Here is a 20,537-nt window from a genome sequence, read left to right on the forward strand (position 1 = left end):
GAAAGGGGAGGTAACCTTGCTCCTTATGACCTCATAACGGTGGAGCTCTCCATCGGATTGATTCAAGGCAGATCGCTCTTGTATCCATACACGGCGGAAAAAGTCTGCAACATTGTTTTAGGCTGTGGGGTTCTGCACAACATCGCACAGGAAAACAGCAGGGTTTCCTGCAGCACTTTGCAGTTTAGGCGCCCAGCCTTAACAACAAGCGCATGCCGCCTTAACTGAGTCTTCAAAAAAAAAAAAGATATATAACCGCCGTGTTACTCTGTCCTGTTTGAGTGGCTGTAATGTACAAGTCGCATGAACACAGTCTGTAGGAAACAAGGTAACAGTGAGTTGTCAAGATACCACCAATCACAACGGAAAGAGAATTTGCTGGCGGTGAGTGTAACTGTCATTTATTCACATTTAAAGGGATAAATCGCCAATCGCGTGCGTGTCAGAGTTTGTCAACAAATGTGTGGCAGCTGGGGCATGCCCGGGCAGAGACGATGTGAGTGGACTTACCGGAGCGTTGGCATACGGCAGGCAGAGAGCATTTATATATGTTTCTCTGTCCTGTTCTTCACATCAGAGAGGCTTTCTTCTCTTGTTTCAACGAAGTGAATACATGACGAAGTGACTGGAAATATCCATCACCTTCGCACGTGGATTCTCAATGTCCCAGCTTTTGCCCGGTCTTTGAGACACAGCTGTTGTCCGTTTTTTTTTTTTATCACTACACGCGGTTCACAATACATTGTTAGTTAGCGTAGTTAACACTACACACAGTGAAATTACGTGTCCTATTTTTATTTCATGCATAGTATCTGCTTGAGTGAGTGAAGCTATGGGCTGAGCTCTGTTACCTCAGCGCGGTTTTAGTGATGACGAACTGACCGAAGAGCCGGTTATTAACCCGATTCGTTTCACTGAGCCGGGAGAATCGAGTGCCATACGTCAATGAACCGACTCACTCCTGTTTTTTACCTCATTAGCGCCTCCACTGGAGTGGTGGTAGAATCAATCAGGAAATGGGCTACCTCGAGCAGCACGATTCATTGGACCGAAAGAGTTGTTAAGAGAGTTGTAGAGACCGTGCACCCGGCTACTGCCGAGAGTCTGCACTGCCGAGAGTCGAGATCGACCGTAAAACGTAACCGGTGCGAGTAAAAGCAAACGGTTTGTCTAACGGTTCTCGGCAAGTTTGAGTTATTAACCAAGCCTTGTTTCTGATGCATCTTAGGTGATTGTGTTTGGAAATTCACACATTATTGATTGGGAAGTGCATCACATACAAATACACGTTATCTTAGTTATGTTAAGTTAAATGTTAGAGAAGTGAATGTTACAGGCTGTCACGAGCAGACCGGGCGGGCACCCGGCTACTGCCGAGACCGGGAGTAGCCGGATGCCGCAGCCGCAGGCACGTGAACCGTTGACCGAATCTATAGGCTCGGTTCGCCAACCAACAACCGTCCGGTTTTTACTCGCGTAAAAGAGCCGGTTGTCACATCACTACGCGGTTTGTTTTGGAGAAGAGTTGTCAGGCAAAGTGGAAGAGCGCCTGTCACGGATGATAATGGGAGCAATGGCAGTAAAATTGTTATAGCACTTTTTTTTAAATAGTTTAATGAGCTTAAAATTGCACATTGCAACTGTTATTTTGAAAAGCTGGTTATTTATTAATTATTTATTATTATTTAAATTTAATATTTAGTGTAGTGTGTAGTACAGAGTCTGTACTACAGACCCCCCCCCGGTCAGATGGCAACCCTACCACCTTCACTAACAAATTTTCTGCGGGAAATCCTCAACAGGGTGCCATAAATGTAGTGATGAAGCCAGATGACCCAATGCCCAGAGAGAAGTGTCCAGCACAGCCCCAACTGGGGGCTATACGAAGGAGACAGGATATTATTCCTTGCTTTTAAAAGGTACAATGTTATGTTTGGCAATGATTTTCAATACAGGAAACATGACGATGCACAACATTTTTATTTATTCTTCAGGTTTTCGTTTCTCTTTTAAAGTGTCATTAATGGCCACAAGTGAACGATTTATTTCTGCCATTGACAGAGTTATTTCGGCTGTTTTTCCAGCCCCTCTGCTGTCAGGAAGCAGGGTCGGGGTGGTGGTGGTCCAGCACGGGGGGGTGGAGGACACGCGCTCTCCCTCACAGCTGTTGCCTCGTTCTGACTCATGAAAAAAACAGTAAAATAAAAGACACTGCATAAACTCTGCTACTGTGTGTTTATATAACCCTTGTGTGGTCCTTCGGGTCCCAGTGACCCGAAGGACAACACAAGGATTATGTACCTCCCTTGTACCTTGTTGAGAATTGCTCTCTAAACCCTGTTTCTTGTTAAGTAAGTAAAGTTTATTTCTAGAACACATTTAAACACAGTTCAAGCTGACCAAAATGCTGTACAAACAAGAACTAAGGTGCTGTATTAACCCTTGTTTAGAGAGCAATTCTCAACAAAGTAAACGGAAGTACATAATCCTTGTGTTGTCCTTTGGGTCACTGGGACCCGAAGGACAACACAAGGGTTAAATATAGATACACCGTGTAGGCATAAGAGATTGCAATATAAGCCTGTAAATTACTATTAGGACTATGGCATACTTATGTCAAGGGTGTATAAATTAAATAAACTTCAGCTGGAGTCCGATTTACTACGGCAACAATGTTGACCGCATTAGTGATCTCTACCAATTCCGCATTCTTTCAACAGCCCTTAATACCAGTTTCCAGGCTGCCAAATGGTACACACGTTAGTGCAAATGAACCTGAGACATCAGGGTTTCAATCTCCACTTCTGAAAAGTGCCGCTTCTTAGTCGGATTACGTCTCGCCATGTCGTAAATTATAGGGGCGAGGCCTCATAACGAGAATATATTGGGGCGTGATATTTAAATTACGATCGTTTCTAGCCGCTGCATTTATCAATGTACGACTAGTCTTACGTTCTGATTGGTGTGATACGAACGTTTCATGAATCACACGTGAAGCCTGTCGCAAGAGGATTTCTGCGCTCATATCTGTGCTTGTTTCTACGTTAGGTTGATAAATGAGGGCCAATGTCTGGTAACAAACCTTTTGTTTGTAACCAGTGGAGTGGAGGTATTTATACTCTAGACCAGTTATTCAATGGGGAAGGTATGCTGAGTTTTGAGGACCTGAGAACTAGCTTTGATATCCCTAGAACATCCTTTTTTCCTTTATCTTCGCTTAAGGTCAGCCCTAAAATGTTATGGAGTACGATGGGGGAACAGTCTTGAAACCCACCCAATCATTAAATGGCTTGTTGATTTTCCTGCGAGAGGATTAGTGTCCAGGATTTATGCTAAATTGATGCAAGCATCCATAGGAGAACTCCCAATAGTAAAGAAATGGGAGCAAGAGCTGAGCCCGGAGGGGAACGTGATTAATTGGGAGACAGTTTGGGGCTTTTCCTACTGTTCCAAGAACCCAAATCATCAGCAGATCCACTTCAACATATGTCATAGGACATACTGGACACCTCAGAAGAAATACGTCTCTAAAGGCATTCCTACTCCCTATTGCACGTTCTGTCAATCTGAACAAACTGGAACTTTCCTGCACATGGTCTGGGAGTGTGAACAGGTTTGCTAAACATATAGCTGTAATCTTTTCACAGATTATTGGTATACAGAAGCCTCACCTACTTACATGCATACAAGCACGCACGCACAGTGCATGATAATGTTGTATTAGGGATATAATGGTTTTATTATTTCCTTTCTTCTATGCAAATGTAACAAATTCTGGCCATGAAAATCAGACTGTGAGCCCAATAGCCCGATTGGCGATCAGATCGTATATCGATGATTGAAGGAATGATCGCGATTGTTTTTTCCTACACATATATTAAGGCGATTTTAACTAACTTACTATCAGCAACAAGCAATTTGTTGTATTTTAGCAGAATACTGAAAGCAGCAGAAATGCAGAACTGAATACACTTTAATATGTTTATTAAGTAATATCATTATTGCCATATTCGTCATTGCATATTTTCCTCATTGTGCAGCCCTATAATAGAAAAAGAATAACACCTTTCACGTATTAGTTTATGTAACATGAATGAATAAGAAATTGTTTCAATCTTTGTTTTCTATCTATATCTATCTATATGTATCTATCTGTGCATATAGTAATTTAATTGTGAAAAATAAAAAGCTGAAACAAAACAATTCCTGAAATCCAGAGATGCAATAATAAATCACAAGAAAAACAACATGTAGGCTATAGTATAATCACTCATACTGTACAGTACTGTGAGGATTCTAGTCCTTCTATCCTCTTCTGCATTTGTCAGTTCTCATCAACATCACATCTTAGGTCTTCTCTTTCAGCTGAAATCTGCTGTTTGGAATGATTATGACTTTATTTTATTGTAAGTATTCTGCTAAGATTGACTTAATATTTCAAAATGTTTACAACTGAAATGAACAAAATTTCATTCTGTTTGAATGTTAATAAAAAAAAAAAAAAAAAAAAAAAAAAAAAGGTATAGTGAGCGATGTTAATCTAATAATTCTTTTGTCAAATTCAGCGAATATCTCCTCATGGTCACCTAGCGCTCTATTTTCTGTGTGCTTAAAAACAATCTGGTGTTCCTACACAGCCCTGAGGCCCATTTCAGAAAGCAGGTTTAGTAAAAACTGAGTTTGTTAATTCTGAGATGAGGGAAACTCTGGGTTTTCCATTTCAGAAAGGGAGGTAAATCAAACCTGAGTAAGAGGGGTAATTCTAGCCTGTTTCAGAAAGAGAGCTAACTTAACCTCAGAGTCAGTTACTATGGTAACTGAGTCTGTGAACCTAACCTAGTCGGGAGCAGGTTTTCTTCAATAAACCTTGAGTTTCTCTCACTCTCCTCTCTCTGACACAGCGCTCTTTAATTTCTTCATTCATTCAGTCTGTATCAGACGCATTTTAGCGCAGTTTTGTCATCTGCATGAATAAAAAAACAGGGTTGGTTTATTAACTCTGTTAGGCAGAATCAAAACGTTTTTTCCTCGAACATAGCATGTCCTTTTTTTGACGCCCGCAGGATTGCACCTAAATAAAATAGATTATAGGTTCAATACCGTTCCAGTAATTTTCACCAGTAATATACTTGTGATTAAATAGGAAATTAATACACTATATTGGAATTTATGCATTGACTTGAGCAGCAATTCTCTCCCTCTCTTGATCTTTTGCAACAACTGCTGTGTTGCTTTTTTACAAAATATATGTTCAAACTCGTGCGCAAGAGCATTTCCAGTTCCAGAGGGGTAAAGTACTCCGACCGATTTGTTTGTTGCCATGGTGAATCGTAGTATCATGGCTCCATTCATGCTGCCTTTTTATAGTGGTGGTGCAGGCCCTAAACTCTGAGTGAACCTACTGAGTTGATTAAACCGACACAAATCAGGGTAAATCAACTCACAGATCAGGGTTCGACTCAGAGTTTGTTAAACCTCCTTCCTGAAATGGGCCCCTGGCTGTGTAAATGGAAAAACAAACAAAGATGTGCAAGAGCCACAAAACATTATTCCAGCCAATAAGCAACAGGTGGCGCATGCAAGCAAGTGATGGAGGCGGGGGGAGAGGGGGGAAGGCAGTTACCAACTAGAAGAGTTGGCAGAGAAACAGCAAAAGAGGAAAAGGAATGAAGAATAGAAATTTAAAAAGAAGTTGTATGACCGTGAAAGGGGGAAAAGCCTTGTTAACATTGGTGAGGCGTTTCAACGCTGCAGAAACCTCAGTGATTTCAAAGGAATGAAAACGGATGAGTGCTCTCGTTATGGGCAAGTGAGTAATAACGTTAGCTTCACTGTTTCACAGTTTGCTGTTTTGAAAAGGTCAGTTTAACCTTGTCCGTTTGCTACTGTTCGTGATGGCTGCTCCCAGCTGGTTGGATTTACAGCAGTAGCGACAGTTTGCTAACCCACAACCTAACGTGAGCCAATATCGACTCTGACATATTTCGTTTAGTCAGCAGACACTAACAGAAGTAGTCGCTATGGCAATAAATCTGGGGGGTGGAGATTCTGAAGGTGGGGGGGGTTGTATTTGTTTGGCAGTTCAAAGTTCAAATATCAACAATCTTCTCAGCACCGCTCAGCACCACTTTTTGCACCTTTAACTGTTTTGAAAGCAGTGTAAGCATTTGAACAATGTTCTGCAGATATAGTGTTTTGCAGGTGGTGGAGTATGAATGAGAAAAGGGGTTTATGGATTTTGGTAAATGTGGTCATTGAATGCATATTGTGTGAAAGCAATTAAATCTATTCACAGTTTGGTCCACATAGACTTCTGTTTCATGAACAGTTTTGACAATGTGACGCCAGTTTTAAGCAATCCGTGTTACCAATCGAAAAGAAACTGTAAAAGCATGTCAATTATTTGCTCATTTGCCTCTTTTGTAGCCCGATCTGCCGCCGATTTGATTTCGCCCTGCAGCTCAGGCTGGAAACCTGTACATTTATCTATCCTGCTTCCGTTACAAATTTGCGGGAACCAATCACAAACTGGCTTATCCACTTGCCGCGCTATTGGCAGGTTTAACACAATGACAATAGAGAAGCGAAGGCAAGCAGCTTTTTGTTTACATTCAACATGACTGATGACAACCTGTTGATGCCGCTGTCACTGCTGTTTTAAAAGATTTCAAAGGCAAGTTTTCTCTGAAAACGCAACAGAAACTTGCCCTGGAACAATTCCTACAAAATAAGGATGTGTTTGCCTTACTACCGAACGGCTTGTTTTTTTGTTTGTTTTTTTACACTACTGACCGGCTTTCGCTCTACCTTGCTCTGCAAAGTACGTCACCCGGATCGTTCGTCTGATTGGTTGAAGGACTATCCTATTGCGTACAGAGTCATCTGAACTATGCCCGTTGATCACGCCTCTTGTGCAGTAGAAAATACAGAGCAGACTCCCCAGACTAATGTTCAATCTTAAAAGATTGAGCTTGGTCTTGTGATAGACTACCTCTTTTGAGGAGTTGGTTTAAAAGATTATATATAATATAATGTAAATATAAGTCCAATGTGTCCTCATAATTAAAAGTGGCTATATGCAACTTTCAGTTTGAGTTGATTCTAGCAGCCCCTTTGGACAACAGCGACACCTGCTGTCATAAAGATCTTTTCTTTACGGTGTTTTACTACCCAATGTAGATTACCATAGACTACAGTCTATGTATATTACCGAGTGAGCGTTACAAGGAGGTCATGTAGTTGCAAATGTTTTGCTCAGACAGAAAATCATTAATTTACAATAAGATAATACATTACAGATGCATCGTTACATTTCAAGTGTTGCATACGGTAACTTAGCCTACTTTGGATGTCTCGTAAGCTAAACAGGGGAACATTAAAACTGTCACTGGGTTACGAGCCAAAGCATTAAGAGATTGTTGGAGCAACCAATGTAATAACTTAGATTAATATAGTGCACTTCATGAAACCCAAGAACACTTTACACACCTACAGATGGACAAGGGAAAAGAAACTAGTAGGCCAACACAAACACGGAGTAGATGAAATAAAACGTCCGTGCTAAATGGAAGCGGGACGTAATTTAATGATGGCTATTGACGTACAACCACATCGCGCATTGTAAAGTTATTTAATGAATGAAATACACATATTACATATCTGACGGCCAATTTAGGGTCGATTTTGAATCGTTACCATCCCGTAATTGTCTCCATCTGTTGAAAGCCTGACCGAGATTGTCTGTCACTTTCCCTTTTAGCTTTTAGTTGTTCTTCGTTTAATCTCTCTCTCTCTCTCTCTCTCTCTCTCTCTCTCTCTCTCTCTCTCTCTCTCTCTCTCTCTCTCTCTCTCTCTCTCTCTCTCTCTCTCTCTCTCTCTCTCTCTCTCTCTCTCTCTCTCTCTCTCTCTCTCTCTCTCTCTCTCTCTCTCTCTCTCTCTCTCTCTGATGGCCCTGCCCCAGTATTAGCCATAACTACAGCAGATAACTTCTAAAATAAAATTAAAATACAATTAGGCCTATATGAAGAAATCTACTGCTACGTTTTACCTGGCTGGATATGCTAACACAGGCTTTTCCGGTGTTACAAAGAAATCTGTGACCCGTCAGAATGTGTGACTGTAAATCATTTTGTGACTTTGCGGGAAAAATCGGACCCAGCAAAGGCATTATTAAAAACTATATAAAAAAAATAGCGTTCTTTTCACCGTTAGTCTCATTTGCTGTTACAGGTAATTTATGATCATCAGATGGAAAAATACAGTTTCAGAAACTTTTACATATAGTCACTTTAACTGTCAAATTATTGTAACAAAAACCTAAATAAACTTTGTTTAAAGACAAGAAAGAAATGCAAAAAACCCAGAGCATTTTTTCTACTATCCTAGCATGTATGTGTAGTAAGGCTCGACCGATACTGTTTTTTTTCAGGGCTGATACCGATTATTAGTAGTTAATAAAACCGATAACCAATATTTTATCAAAATTAACACAAAACTTTGTTTAAATGCTTTAAGCAATTATTTAATAAATGATAAACTTTCAATATAATACCCAGTAAAAAATAGTCAGTGTTGTGGACGGGACATTAAGTCAGACTCAGTGGTGAGTGAAACCAAAGCAGAGGGACAGACCTGTAGCCAAGCCAAAGTAGTGCACTTTTTAATTGGTTAACTTTATCAGTTATCAGGCAAATAAAACGCTGATACAGATCATGTGCAAACTGCCAAAAAACGGCCCGATAATCGGCCATGGCTGATAATCGGTCTATCACTAATGTGTAGACCTTACTTCACAGCGCTGTGGAGATAGGTCTGGCAATGCAAGACTAGTAACAGTATGACATGCTGTCCTGGCCCTTTCTTTGGCTCTGTACCTTAAGGGATTTGGATTCCAGGATACACTGGCCAGGGATTAGACCTAATGTAGCACCTTCAGTTCAATATCTAGCTTTACCTGACCCACATCACACACTAACACCCTGCACATGACTAAAGACTTTCCGCTAGCTGCAAGCTAGGCTGCAATCATACTGTACAGTTACTCAGCACTCTATGAACGGCATCTGCCCCACTGCAGCCTCATGCTGTCCTGAACATCATTCCAAATTATATTGTACAAAGATTAGTGTCTAAATTGTCTTCTACAGTTATTCCTTATTGCATTTCTTTCAGCCCTAACATTCTGAATAATAAACTGCTTAGCTCATCCAGCAGCACCCCACAACAAGACCTGACTTGCCACACAGCCTGATTGAAAGAGCCTGAAGGTAGATACACAATTGAGAATAATCTAAAACTCTATTACTCTGCAGGCAAGTATCCTCTTCCTCTAAGCATAGAAGACAAACTTGTTCCTTGATTACATAGAAGCAAAGACAACAATGCAAACACATCACTCAAATCATTGCTCTACCTGACATCAGAAGAATGTCTCATCTACAAGTTAAGATATATATACACACACACACACAGCAAATTCCTCAACCACATGTAAAAGTATACAAGCAAACTACACTGAATTTATTCTGGTCTTTAGGTCATCATTAATTATTTTTTTAACTCAACCATGTCAAAAGACACTCTTATACAAGAGGACATTTCTGATACTTTATAATCTCAATACAATGGCCTTCATTTGGTTTGTTCTCATCCAGCAGCCATGACCTACAGTGACACACGTAAAGCCACCTTTAAATCAGAGGAGGTGAGTTCACAATCTGGAATTATTCTGTCATTCATTTTTCAGTTACACTGGCACTTCAGTTTGTACAGTACTGGGCTGAACAAAGGCCTTCCTGTTGGGTATGGTTTATCATCAGTATCTACCTCCTGTGACAAAATGCCAGAAGCAAAGCAATGTCATCAGTATTTCAATAAAAATACAATAATAGGATGCCAGTGTTAAGAAACATGCACCAATCTTTGTTGTTTTGGCCATTTAAAGTGGCATTTAACATCAGCAATGGTTTCGATCACATAATATGCTATTTTGAGAATAAGTAACTGTCAGAACTGCTGTAGATTCACTTTTAATTTGGGTTTGAATATGAGCCACCAGCATTGATTATCTCCATCAAGAGGACAAAGACGAACCATTTTAGAATTAGAATTAATTGAAATAAAAGCTGCATGGTGATAGTGTCAAGCGTAACGTTACTTTAGAATAAGACAACATGTCAAATCATACCGTTACTATTTTCTCACAAAGCTGTGTTAAAAAAAGCAATGACAAAGTAAACAGGCGTATTTTTTTGTTTAGCCTGCTATTGTTCTGTCTCAATACAACAAAAAGTAAAGTCACGCAGTGACGCCGATAGCATCCGTATACTGCAGCTAATAATAGTTAGCGAAATTAGCTTACCTGTCTTGCCCAGATGGTGTTCCTCTAACTGTAACTGTAGGGAGGAATGGCTGTCTCTGTCGTTTCACTGTCTATACGGTTAACTAAGCCTCTGCTTCTTTGAATCTTTTTTCTGATGGATTTAAATGTCTCACATTCTGCCTGGCCACGCCACATGGGCTGACAGCTTGGCTTGGCTGCACAGTCCAATGAGAAAAGAGGCAGGGCTCTTAGATTCAGCCAGTGATGGAGCAATTCGTTGAACGCCCCCGTAGTCACAGAGAGAGAGAGAGAAACATAATGAGTCGGGGTTACTGAAGTTCAAATGGATTCTCTTCTCTGACTACCCCAAGCTCCGCCGAAACACCAGACTGCAGGCGACAGCTGCATCAGACTACAAAATCACACGAGAATTGTTAATTCGCCTTAAAGATGAAATAGGAAAGTGTGGCTATACGCACTTACTGGTCGCCACATTTGACAACAGCTAATTGTTTACACTAATGACATATATCAAGGCATTAAACTGAGCAGCTTTACAGGCTATTATTATTTACCTTTTATTTACTGACGTTTTAACCGTTATATAATGTTTGTGGAACTTGCGTACTAAAGGGGCTTTATTTGGAAAACATCTGACTTTAAGACAGGCATCTCGAGTCACAAATGGTATGGAGCAACATGACTGTCTGTACAAAATGTCATGCAATCCATCTAATCGTTGTCGAGATTTAATTTAATTTAATTCTATTTTGTGCTAGAGGAAAAGTCGATCACCAAAAGCATTAGAATAAAGTCAAAGTTTAACTACACAGCATATCACACCGTTTTATTTTATAGTATTTGGGTTGTGACCTATTTAGTTATGAATATTTTCTTACTTTAATACATTTGACCACTTTAGGCCTAGAAAATAGATATACACTCTTAAAAATTCCTCTGCCTTTTCCTCTTACCCTCAAAGCATGCTAGGTTGTGAACCTTTGTCAAGTTCATGTTTAATTTAACATTTCATAACTTAACATTGAACGTGATAGAGACCGGCGTCTGCACAAGTTAGTACACACATCTAAGTATTCTGGATGACTTGTGAATAGGCCAATCACGGAGCAGGGGTGTGAAGCTTCATCCAATCACAATAGAGTGGAGCGTGCTGTTTGGAGATAGGGTGATTAAAAGGCGGGACCCAAGTGATGACGTAGCCAGGAAAGCTCGTCTGACTTCTTGGGGTTACTAGAGTTCATCATTTCGAGTAGCATGATGTTCAAAAGAAAGATTTTTTTTCCTACTGACCTACTGTGGCAGCATTGATAAGCTTTAAAACAGTAACCCTGTAATCAATAGTGAAATATACAGATTGGTTCTTTGGCAGAAATTAAGTAGTAACTTCAAACTTGATAGCTCATATGTGCAAAATCCCAGTGGACTGTGCACAGCTGCACTATATCTGTATGAGAAGAGTCACCCTAAGAGGAATCTGGTTTCTGAGACATGACAAAGCTTTAACATGTATGGAGATGGCCTTTTGCAAATGCATTTTATAATGACAATATATTACATTTCTGTTTATATTAGTAATACCTACAGTGATGATTATCAACTACTTGGTGGTTTCAATTATTTTTTCTGGTGTTATGTCTTTATTGCATAGTTGACAGCAGAGAGATGACAGAAAATGTGTAGGGGAGTCAAGTCAATTTTATTTATATAGCCCATCACTCTCCTTTTTAACCCTCGCTTTGGGTAAAGAGAGATTGGGGATGACATACAACAAAGGTCCCCAGTGTGACATTGCAGTTCTTGGTGGGTGCTTTAACTATAAACCACAGGGAGACCCCATCAGCAACTTTATTTGACTTTGGGGCAGACATTAGCTCCTTTTCCCCCGATGGGTCGCTGTCCCATTTTTGAATGTATAGCAATTGAGTTCAATCAATTAACAGATTATTTGACTTACACATCTTGGAACTGTTTTAATTTGGGAAAACAAAACAAAAAAGGTGTGTTTACTACAATACAATAAAACATACAGAAGGGCTTTAAACAATACATTAAAATATTGAGGATCATACACAATCATACACTTGAAGCCTATAGGTCTATTTTAATTGTGGTCCCTTAACTGCTCAGACACATGAACTCTGATTTTGGAAGAAGCAGTAAAATATTAAAAATATGCTCTTACCATAAGTTTTATTCTGAAATGTATTTAAGAACATTATGTTTTGGTATTTGAGGCAATTCTTGATTTAGAGTGCATTTGTCTAGTAGTTTGTGCTTTAGAGATAATCCTGATGACCACTATGAAATAATCATGGTTATTTTCTCAGACTTGACTTGAAAATGTTATTCTGTTTTTATAAATATTTATATATTTTTTTATAAATATTTATATTTATAAAAAGTATACAATACTAAGTAGGACTCCCCCGGACCAACAAACTAATTGTACTGTATATACTATAATGTGTTAGTCTTTAACATTGTAGTTTCTGATCTTGCAGATCCTGCCAGTGGATCCAGGTCTGCTGGTCTTGGTAGTGTTTGACGGTGTTTTAGAGGGGTTCCTTCTCTGCTGGACCTCGGTTGGGGGCTGGCTATGGAAGATAGCACCGATTCCATGCAACATCATCTGGACTCCATCCCCACTAGACTCAGTCACCTCCCTCCTGCTCAGCTCACCCTCACCTTTAGGTGAAGACAAGAGAGATGCAATTTGAATGGCTGTTACAGATGACACAATTTAATTTGCTGCCGGTATCTTTAACCAAGTTAAGGTTACAAGTTGTAGGTGTCTGAGTGAGGAATTTGGGGGAACTATGTCTTGAAAGAATAATGTGAATGTGGAATAGTTACATTTTTTTTAATAATGGCACCAACCACAAAGAGGAAAATAAAGGTGAAGAGGTGCCAGGATGCATCCAAGCTACCATCATTTTTCTTGTTAGCAGATTTCAATGAAAGTTGGGCGGAAATCAGGTCACGGGCCAAGGAACAAGTCATTAGTTTTACGTGCAGATGTGGATGTAAATACTTTAACATCACTAGATATTTTATCATTAACTGCTATGCTTACCTTAATAAACAAATCTAGCACATAAACCCTGTTGTCTGTCCCTATGTGTATTTTTTGGTGTTTGACAATTTTTATTTTTAACATACAAAACATGAACACATCCCCCCCCCTTCGTCATCACCACCCACCCAGACAAAAATCAAGAAAAAGATGAGACAGATAACTACAATATTCCAGACCATATAACAAAATAGTAACAAAATAGACAATAAACCAAATAAACATAAATAAAAACACCATAAGACCATCATACACGTCTCTCCCAAGCACAATGCTTCTTAGGAGCCCTCCAGAAAGTTCAGGTTCTTTCCCCATATACTACTATAGACATCCAATCTGGCAAAACGTTTATATGACTTTTTTCAAACGCCGCCACTCCAGCCATCTCCAAAGCCCACTTCTGGTTTAACGGCACCCCTTCATTTCTCCATCCTAACTAGTTTGGACCCAGCTTTTTATGTGCTTATCTATCCCGTTTAGAATTGTCCCATCTCCCAAAACAAATAATCTTGGGCTGAATGGAACCTGGGTCCCTGCAATAGAAGCAATACATAATCTTGAACTGAATGAGGCACACTCTCCCATCCGTGACACTCCTACAGATTCTGTCCCACTCCTCATCATCCAGTGTAATAGTCAGATCCCTTTCCCATGTCTTTTTATAATACCCAGAAGCCTCATGACCTTTTCCATATTTCAACAACACCTTATCTAAGCATTCTGGTGCCTTCTGGGTTCAAGTACTGGATCCAAAATCCCTGCTAACAGATGGCAAAGTTGCAAATAGAGACCTAAGGATTCCGAATTACTACATCACATCCTCAAAGAATTTCAATTTGTCAACAAGATAAAGATCCCCCAGTGTGACAATTCCCTTTTCCAACTAATCCCTCCAAAAAAGGGGAAATCTATCAATACGTAACTTTGGATCTCGCCAAATACTTGATAAAGTATTTGGATAAAGATCCAGTATAAACAGCCGGGCCACTTTGGTCCAAACGACTTAAGTAAGAGATTATCTGATGTGTTTTTGCCTCACCATACAGTTCAACAGAAAGTCTTCGTAAGGGCAATAATGGGGCAATAAAAGATAGCTCAATACAATACCAGAGTGGGGCTCTCTCAGGTGGAAGTGACCAGTGGGTCAGATGCTTATGTTAAAGGCATAGTAATAATACAACATCTTTGGTAGACCCAAACCTCCTCTATCAATCGGTCTTTGTAATTTATTAAAATTAGGGCTGTCAATCGATTAAAAAAAATTAACTAATTAATCGCACAATTTGCTGTAGTTAATCGCGATTAATCGCATTTTTAAATTGAGACTGAAGCTTGTAGTAATGGATATTTAAATAATGCTAAATCACTTAACTTTACAAATATGAAGAGAAAACAAACAAGGAAAGGTTCTGCTAAGTTCAGAATGTTTAATATCTTTCAGAACAACAGCAGCAACAATTTGGCTTATTTAGTCCTGCTGAAACGGCTAGAAACTGTCCGACTTGAGAGCAGATTTTTGTCACCACCCCCAATATTAGCCACATACCTAATATACCATATTCTGAATAATATACAAATATATATATATAGAGAGAATATAAATTACAATCTAGGCAGTACTTAATATCATAAATATTATAATATACATAGTGTTTAATCTGAATGACTAAGCAAAGCACATATATCTAAACACAGAAATGCACATCAATATCAATGTTATACATTAAACCAGTAACCCAAAACCACAAAGGTGTATGTTGGCCTAAAGGGAAAACATTGAGTGTAGTTTTAGATAGCGACGCTGTGCACAGCAATCCATTACCAATGTAAAGCGATTGACTACATTTCCCTTCCAGCACCGCAACCAGGAAGTAGCTTGTGTGACAGTGAGACGCACCAATTTCAAACATTTACTGGACTATAGTCACGGATACTATCGAGTCGACAGCGTTAAACATCAGACTGCAAATAAGGTTTTATCAGCGTGACCAACGTAACAGTTATCAAGCAAACAAATCGCGCACGTACATATCGGCAGCACAGCACGGCGCATGTAGCGAAACAGCAGCTTACCGGGTGGCGCATCTCCCTGACGAGACAACATGTCGGAACTAGTACTTCGTCCCGTTTATAGCCCGTGCTCATTCATTTCTGGATTCTAACACATCATCTTTTTTCTTCTTTTGGGATCTTACTGGTCCATGTTTCAACTCTTGACTGGCCCGTAGGCCTACTTCAATCAGGTAAATCCCCTCCTAGAGTAGCGCCGCCTGCTCTTATGGAGACGTATTACGTTTCTCAGCCGCCACATGAAGTAAACAAACACAGCTGCATTAATTTCGTTAATTTTTTTTAACGAGTTAAATATAAAAAAATTAACGCAAAAATTAACGCGTTAATTTTGACAGCCCTAATTAAAATGCATCATCGTTTTTTTCCCTTTCTATTCCATATACAGTACAGGCCAAAAGTTTGGACACACCTTCTCATTCAATGTGTTTCCTTTATTTTCATGACTATTTACATTGTAGATTCTCACTGAAGGCATCAAAACTATGAATGAACACATATGGAATTATGTACTTAACAAAAAAGTGTGAAATAACTGAAAACATGTCTTATATTTTAGATTCCTCAAAGTAGCCACCCTTTGCTCTGATTACTGCTTTGCACACTCTTGGCATTCTCTTGATGAGTTTCAAGAGGTAGTCACCTGAAATGGTTTTCCAACAGTCTTGAAGGAGTTCCCAGAGATGCTTAGCACTTGTTGGCCCTTTTGCCTTCGCTCTGTGGTCCAGAGAGAACCCTCTCGATTGGGTTCAGGTCTGGTGACTGTGGAGGCCAGGTCATCTGGCGCAACACTCAATCACTCTCCTTCTTGGTCAAATAGCCCTTACACAGCCTGGAGGGGTGTTTGGGGTCATTGTCCTGTTGAAAAATAAATGATGGTCCAACTAAACGCAAACCGGATGGGATGGCATGTCGCTGCAGTATGCTGTGGTAGCCATGCTGGTTCAGTATGCCTTCAATTTTGAATAAATCCCCAACAGTGTCACCAGCAAAGCAACCCCACACCATCACACCTCCTCCTCCATGCTTCACGGTGGGAACCAGGCATGTAGAATCCATCCGTTCACCTTTACTGCGTCGCACAAAGACACGGCGGTTGGAACCAAAGATCTCAAATTTGGACTCATCAGACCAAAGCACAGATTTCCACTGGTCTAATGTCCATTCCTTGTGTTCGTTGGCCCAAACAAATCTCTTCTGCTTGTTGCCTCTCCTTAGCAGTGGTTTCCTAGCAGCTACTTGACCATGAAGGCCTGATTCGCGCAGTCTCCTCTTAACAGATGTTCTAGAGATGTGTCTGCTGCTAGAACTCTGTGTGGCATTCATCTGGTCTCTAATCTGAGCTGCTGTTAACTTGCGATTTCTGAGGCTGGTGACTCGGATGAACTTATCCTCAGCAGCAGAGGTGACTGTTGGTCTTCCTTTCCTGGGGCGGTCCTCATGTGAGCCAGTTTCGTTGTAGCGCTTGATGGTTTTTGCGACTGCACTTGGGGACACAAAGTTTTCGCAATTTTCCGGACTGACTGACCTTCATTTGTTAAAGTAACGATGGCCACTCGTTTCTCTTTACCTAGCTGATTGGTTCTTGCCATAATATGAATTCTAACAGTTGTTCAATAGGGCTGTCAGCTGTGTATCAACCTGACTTCTGCACAACACAACTGATGGTCCCAACCCCATTAATAAGGGAAAAAATTCCACAAATTAACTCTGACAAGGCACACCTGTGAAGTGAAAACCATTTCAGGTGACTACCTCATGAAGCTCATTGAGAGAACACCAAGGGTTTGCAGCACTATCAAAAAAGCAAAGGGTGGCTACTTTGAGGAATCTAAAATATAAGACAGTTTTCAGTTATTTCACACTTTTTTGTTAAGTACATAATTCCATATGTGTTCATTCATAGTTTTGATGCTTTCAGTGAGAATCTACAATGTAAATAGTCATGAAAATAAAGAAAACGCATTGAATGAGAAGGTGTGTATAAACTTTTGGCCTGTACTGTAAATATCCTTGTTATCCTGTCAAACCATTTAAAATATGACAGGGCAACCTCCAGAGGAAGAGATTGGATAATGTAATTCAGCTTGTAAACACAAACCGTTTTTATAACATTGAGAGATTAAAGTGATGGTTCGGAGTAATTTCACCCTAGGGTCCTTGCACCATGACCTCGAGCCAAACACCCCCCCAGAAGCTTTTTTCACCTGGGTCGAACATTGGGAGAGTTAGCGTAGAGTAGCGTTATCAGCTGAATAGCTTAGCGCAGGGGCTAATGGATCCGAAGTGAACATTACCCCACTAATAATGCCCGAAATGATACCAAACGTCTACAGTAGTACAGATAGGTTATGCACTCATAAAACGATGGATTGTAAAGTTTGTAGGTACACCAGAAGTGTATGTAAATAACACTTGCCTGCTGGCTTCTGCTCTCTGCTGTTGTTGTTGCTGCTGTACGACGAGTGCTTAGGGACGTTTACAAATTACAACACCGAAAAGAGAGATATATATATATATATATATATTTTCTTTTTAAATATTTATTAATTTATTTTTATTTAAAGATATTTATTAATTTAACTTATTTTTTAAAGTAAGTGCTGTACAATAACTAGCAGCAGACAAGTTATAATTGAGGTAAGTTTGGAGACATTACCTTATTTAATCATTAAATTAATAAATATTTTTGTTGCATCTCTTTTCGGTGTTGTAATTTGTAGACGACCCTAAGCACTCCTACTGCCCGGTAGTAACAGCAGCAGCAGCAGCAGCAGAGAGCAGAAGCCAGCAGGCAGCAAGTGTTATTTACATACACTTCTGGTGTACCTACAAACTTTACAATCCATCGTTTTATGAGTGCATAACCTATCTGTACTACTGTAGACGTTTGGTATCATTTCGGGCATTATTAGTGGGGTAATGTTAAGAGACACTTCGGATCCATTAGCCCCTGCGCTAAGCTATTCAGCTGATAACGCTACTCTACGCTAACTCTCCCAATGTTCGACCCAGGTGAAAAAAGCTTCTGTGGGGGTGTTTGGCTCGAGGTCATGGTGCAAGGACCCTAGGGTGAAATTACTCCGAACCATCACTTTAAGAGTCGCCTATCTATTAACATCACAAGAGATTTTTTAATCAAATGATGGATCCATATTAACTTTAACTAGGTCTTTAACTGTGGAGGGAATAAGATACTCAGATATACGATACCTTGCTTGGGCCACTGAAATGCACCTTATTGGAAGGCTGTAACAGGGCACTGAGCTGTAAAAGGTTCTTCTGACTTGGACCAATTTACGCTATAACCTGAAAAGTTTGAGAAAGAGTCAATGATCCCGAGTATACACAGTATTTATCTGCTAGGTTCGGACACAAAAAGTAATACATCATTTGCATAGAGCATACGATTGTGCACTACACCTCCTACCATAACACCTGGGAAGTTAGTCTCCCCCTTATGACAAATGCCAAATGCTCTATGGCTAAACAAAACAACAACAAGACAGAGGTAAGCTCTATCTCGTTCCCCATTCAAGAGCAAAATATTCAGAATTTAACGCAGCCTCTGGGTGCTTATCCAGCACCTTAATCCACTTCATAAAAATGCTGCCAAACCCATACATTTCCAAAATTTATATGGCACCATATCAAACGTATTTTCGGCATCAAGGGAAATGGCATCTATTGGGGATTGTCTGTCAGCTACAGACCATGCAATATTAATGAGACGGCTGATATTATCTGACGAGCTAGGTCCGTGAATAAACCCCACCTGATCAGGATGAATTAAAGAAGCAATTACCTATTTTAATCAATTGGCCAAAATGTTTGAAATAATCTTAACGTCTAACTGCATTAGGGAGATTATATCTGTAATAAACTCTTTGACCCAGTCAGTGCAGTTACCATAAGTGTACTTAAACCTTGTGCCAGGATTGTCTAGTTTCACAATTATTAGATGGTATGATGTTGATCACTGTGTCTGAGCCTGATCTGGCAGCTGCTATGTTTGAGAAACTGTTCCCTGGAGAGCTGACAGAGACTATGGTCAGAAATTGGGCAACAACCCTCCCTCCATCTATCACTGATCCAACCTCTGCAACAATGTTCATACTGAATGGAGTGGTTGGGTATTTTGAGAAAGTGATATTCTGTGGACGTACTTACCCTAACACTTTTTTTAAGATCAATTTTTTATTTAGTTTTTATTTTAAACAATAAAAACAGAACAGACAAACAAACACACTTGAACAAGAACAACCCCCCTCTCCCACCCCCCACCCTCCGCGGTCTCGAGGAAAAGAAAGAAAAACAAACAAACAAATAAACAAAAACAAAAACAGAAATCACACCTTGCCTAGTCGCCCTCCTCTACTTCTTGTGATGCTGAGGTTATTAGGACTGATACTTGTGCTGCTGCACCTTTCCATAGGTCTATAGTAGATGATTTGGCGTTGTTAATCCTTGCTGTAGAGAGCTCAAGCATAACTATGTCCAGAAAATACACTAACCACAGTTTTATACAAAGCGGGGGGAAACAGCGCTGAGCTATCATTTTCTTGGTTGCGGTTGAGCCAGCTAACCAAACTTTCTTTTGTTTCCCAAGCAGATGTAATTTAGAGTCGTCATTAAGTAACAAAACAATTGGGTCAGTAGGAATTGGACATCCTATCACATCAGATCTACGCCCACTTGTTTGATGAATTACTGAATGCTGACACACTTATTAAATCCCTTTTTTACACAAGATTACAATTACATAAGGATTTAATGTATTTCAGGATTGGTAAAGATTCTTTGTGATTCTGTATAGCCAACGACAATACAAGAGAAATATGCAGCTTTTTAGCTCCATCGTCTGTGGGGTCCCCAAACATGCAGGAAAAGAAAAAGGCTGAATCCACATGTCCACCCACCCTTGTTGACACATCAGACTGAAGAATAAGACCTCGCAGATTCTGGTCATGCATACCGTTACACGCTATCATCATCACATCAAGTCTGTCAGGTTGCATGGCCACATGCACTATGAGACAGGGTCTTCATAAT

At 39.9% G+C, this 20,537-nt stretch overlaps 2 protein-coding genes across 11 annotated transcripts in view; both read right to left on the reverse strand.

Moving 5' to 3' along the window:
- The window catches only part of fasn (fatty acid synthase), a 109,962-nt gene extending 99,403 nt beyond the window's left edge, over positions 1-10,559 (reverse strand). Inside the window, exon 1 of the mRNA XM_039788300.1 lies at positions 10,361-10,559. The gene's annotated coding sequence lies outside the window, so the exon portion shown is untranslated. The remainder of the gene's footprint in view (positions 1-10,360) is intronic.
- A 1,458-nt stretch (positions 10,560-12,017) lies between these two features.
- ccdc57 (coiled-coil domain containing 57) overlaps positions 12,018-20,537 on the reverse strand; it is a 113,798-nt gene continuing 105,278 nt past the window's right edge. For all 10 annotated transcript variants that reach the window (XM_039788289.1, XM_039788295.1, XM_039788294.1 and 7 more), the window contains one exon: positions 12,018-13,027. In XM_039788289.1, the coding sequence (XP_039644223.1) occupies positions 12,810-13,027 (218 nt within the window). In that variant the 3' untranslated portion in view covers positions 12,018-12,809. The remainder of the gene's footprint in view (positions 13,028-20,537) is intronic.

This window comes from Perca fluviatilis, chromosome 21, assembly GCF_010015445.1.
Source record: "Perca fluviatilis chromosome 21, GENO_Pfluv_1.0, whole genome shotgun sequence".
In the NCBI taxonomy this organism is placed as follows: Eukaryota; Metazoa; Chordata; class Actinopteri; order Perciformes; family Percidae; genus Perca; species Perca fluviatilis.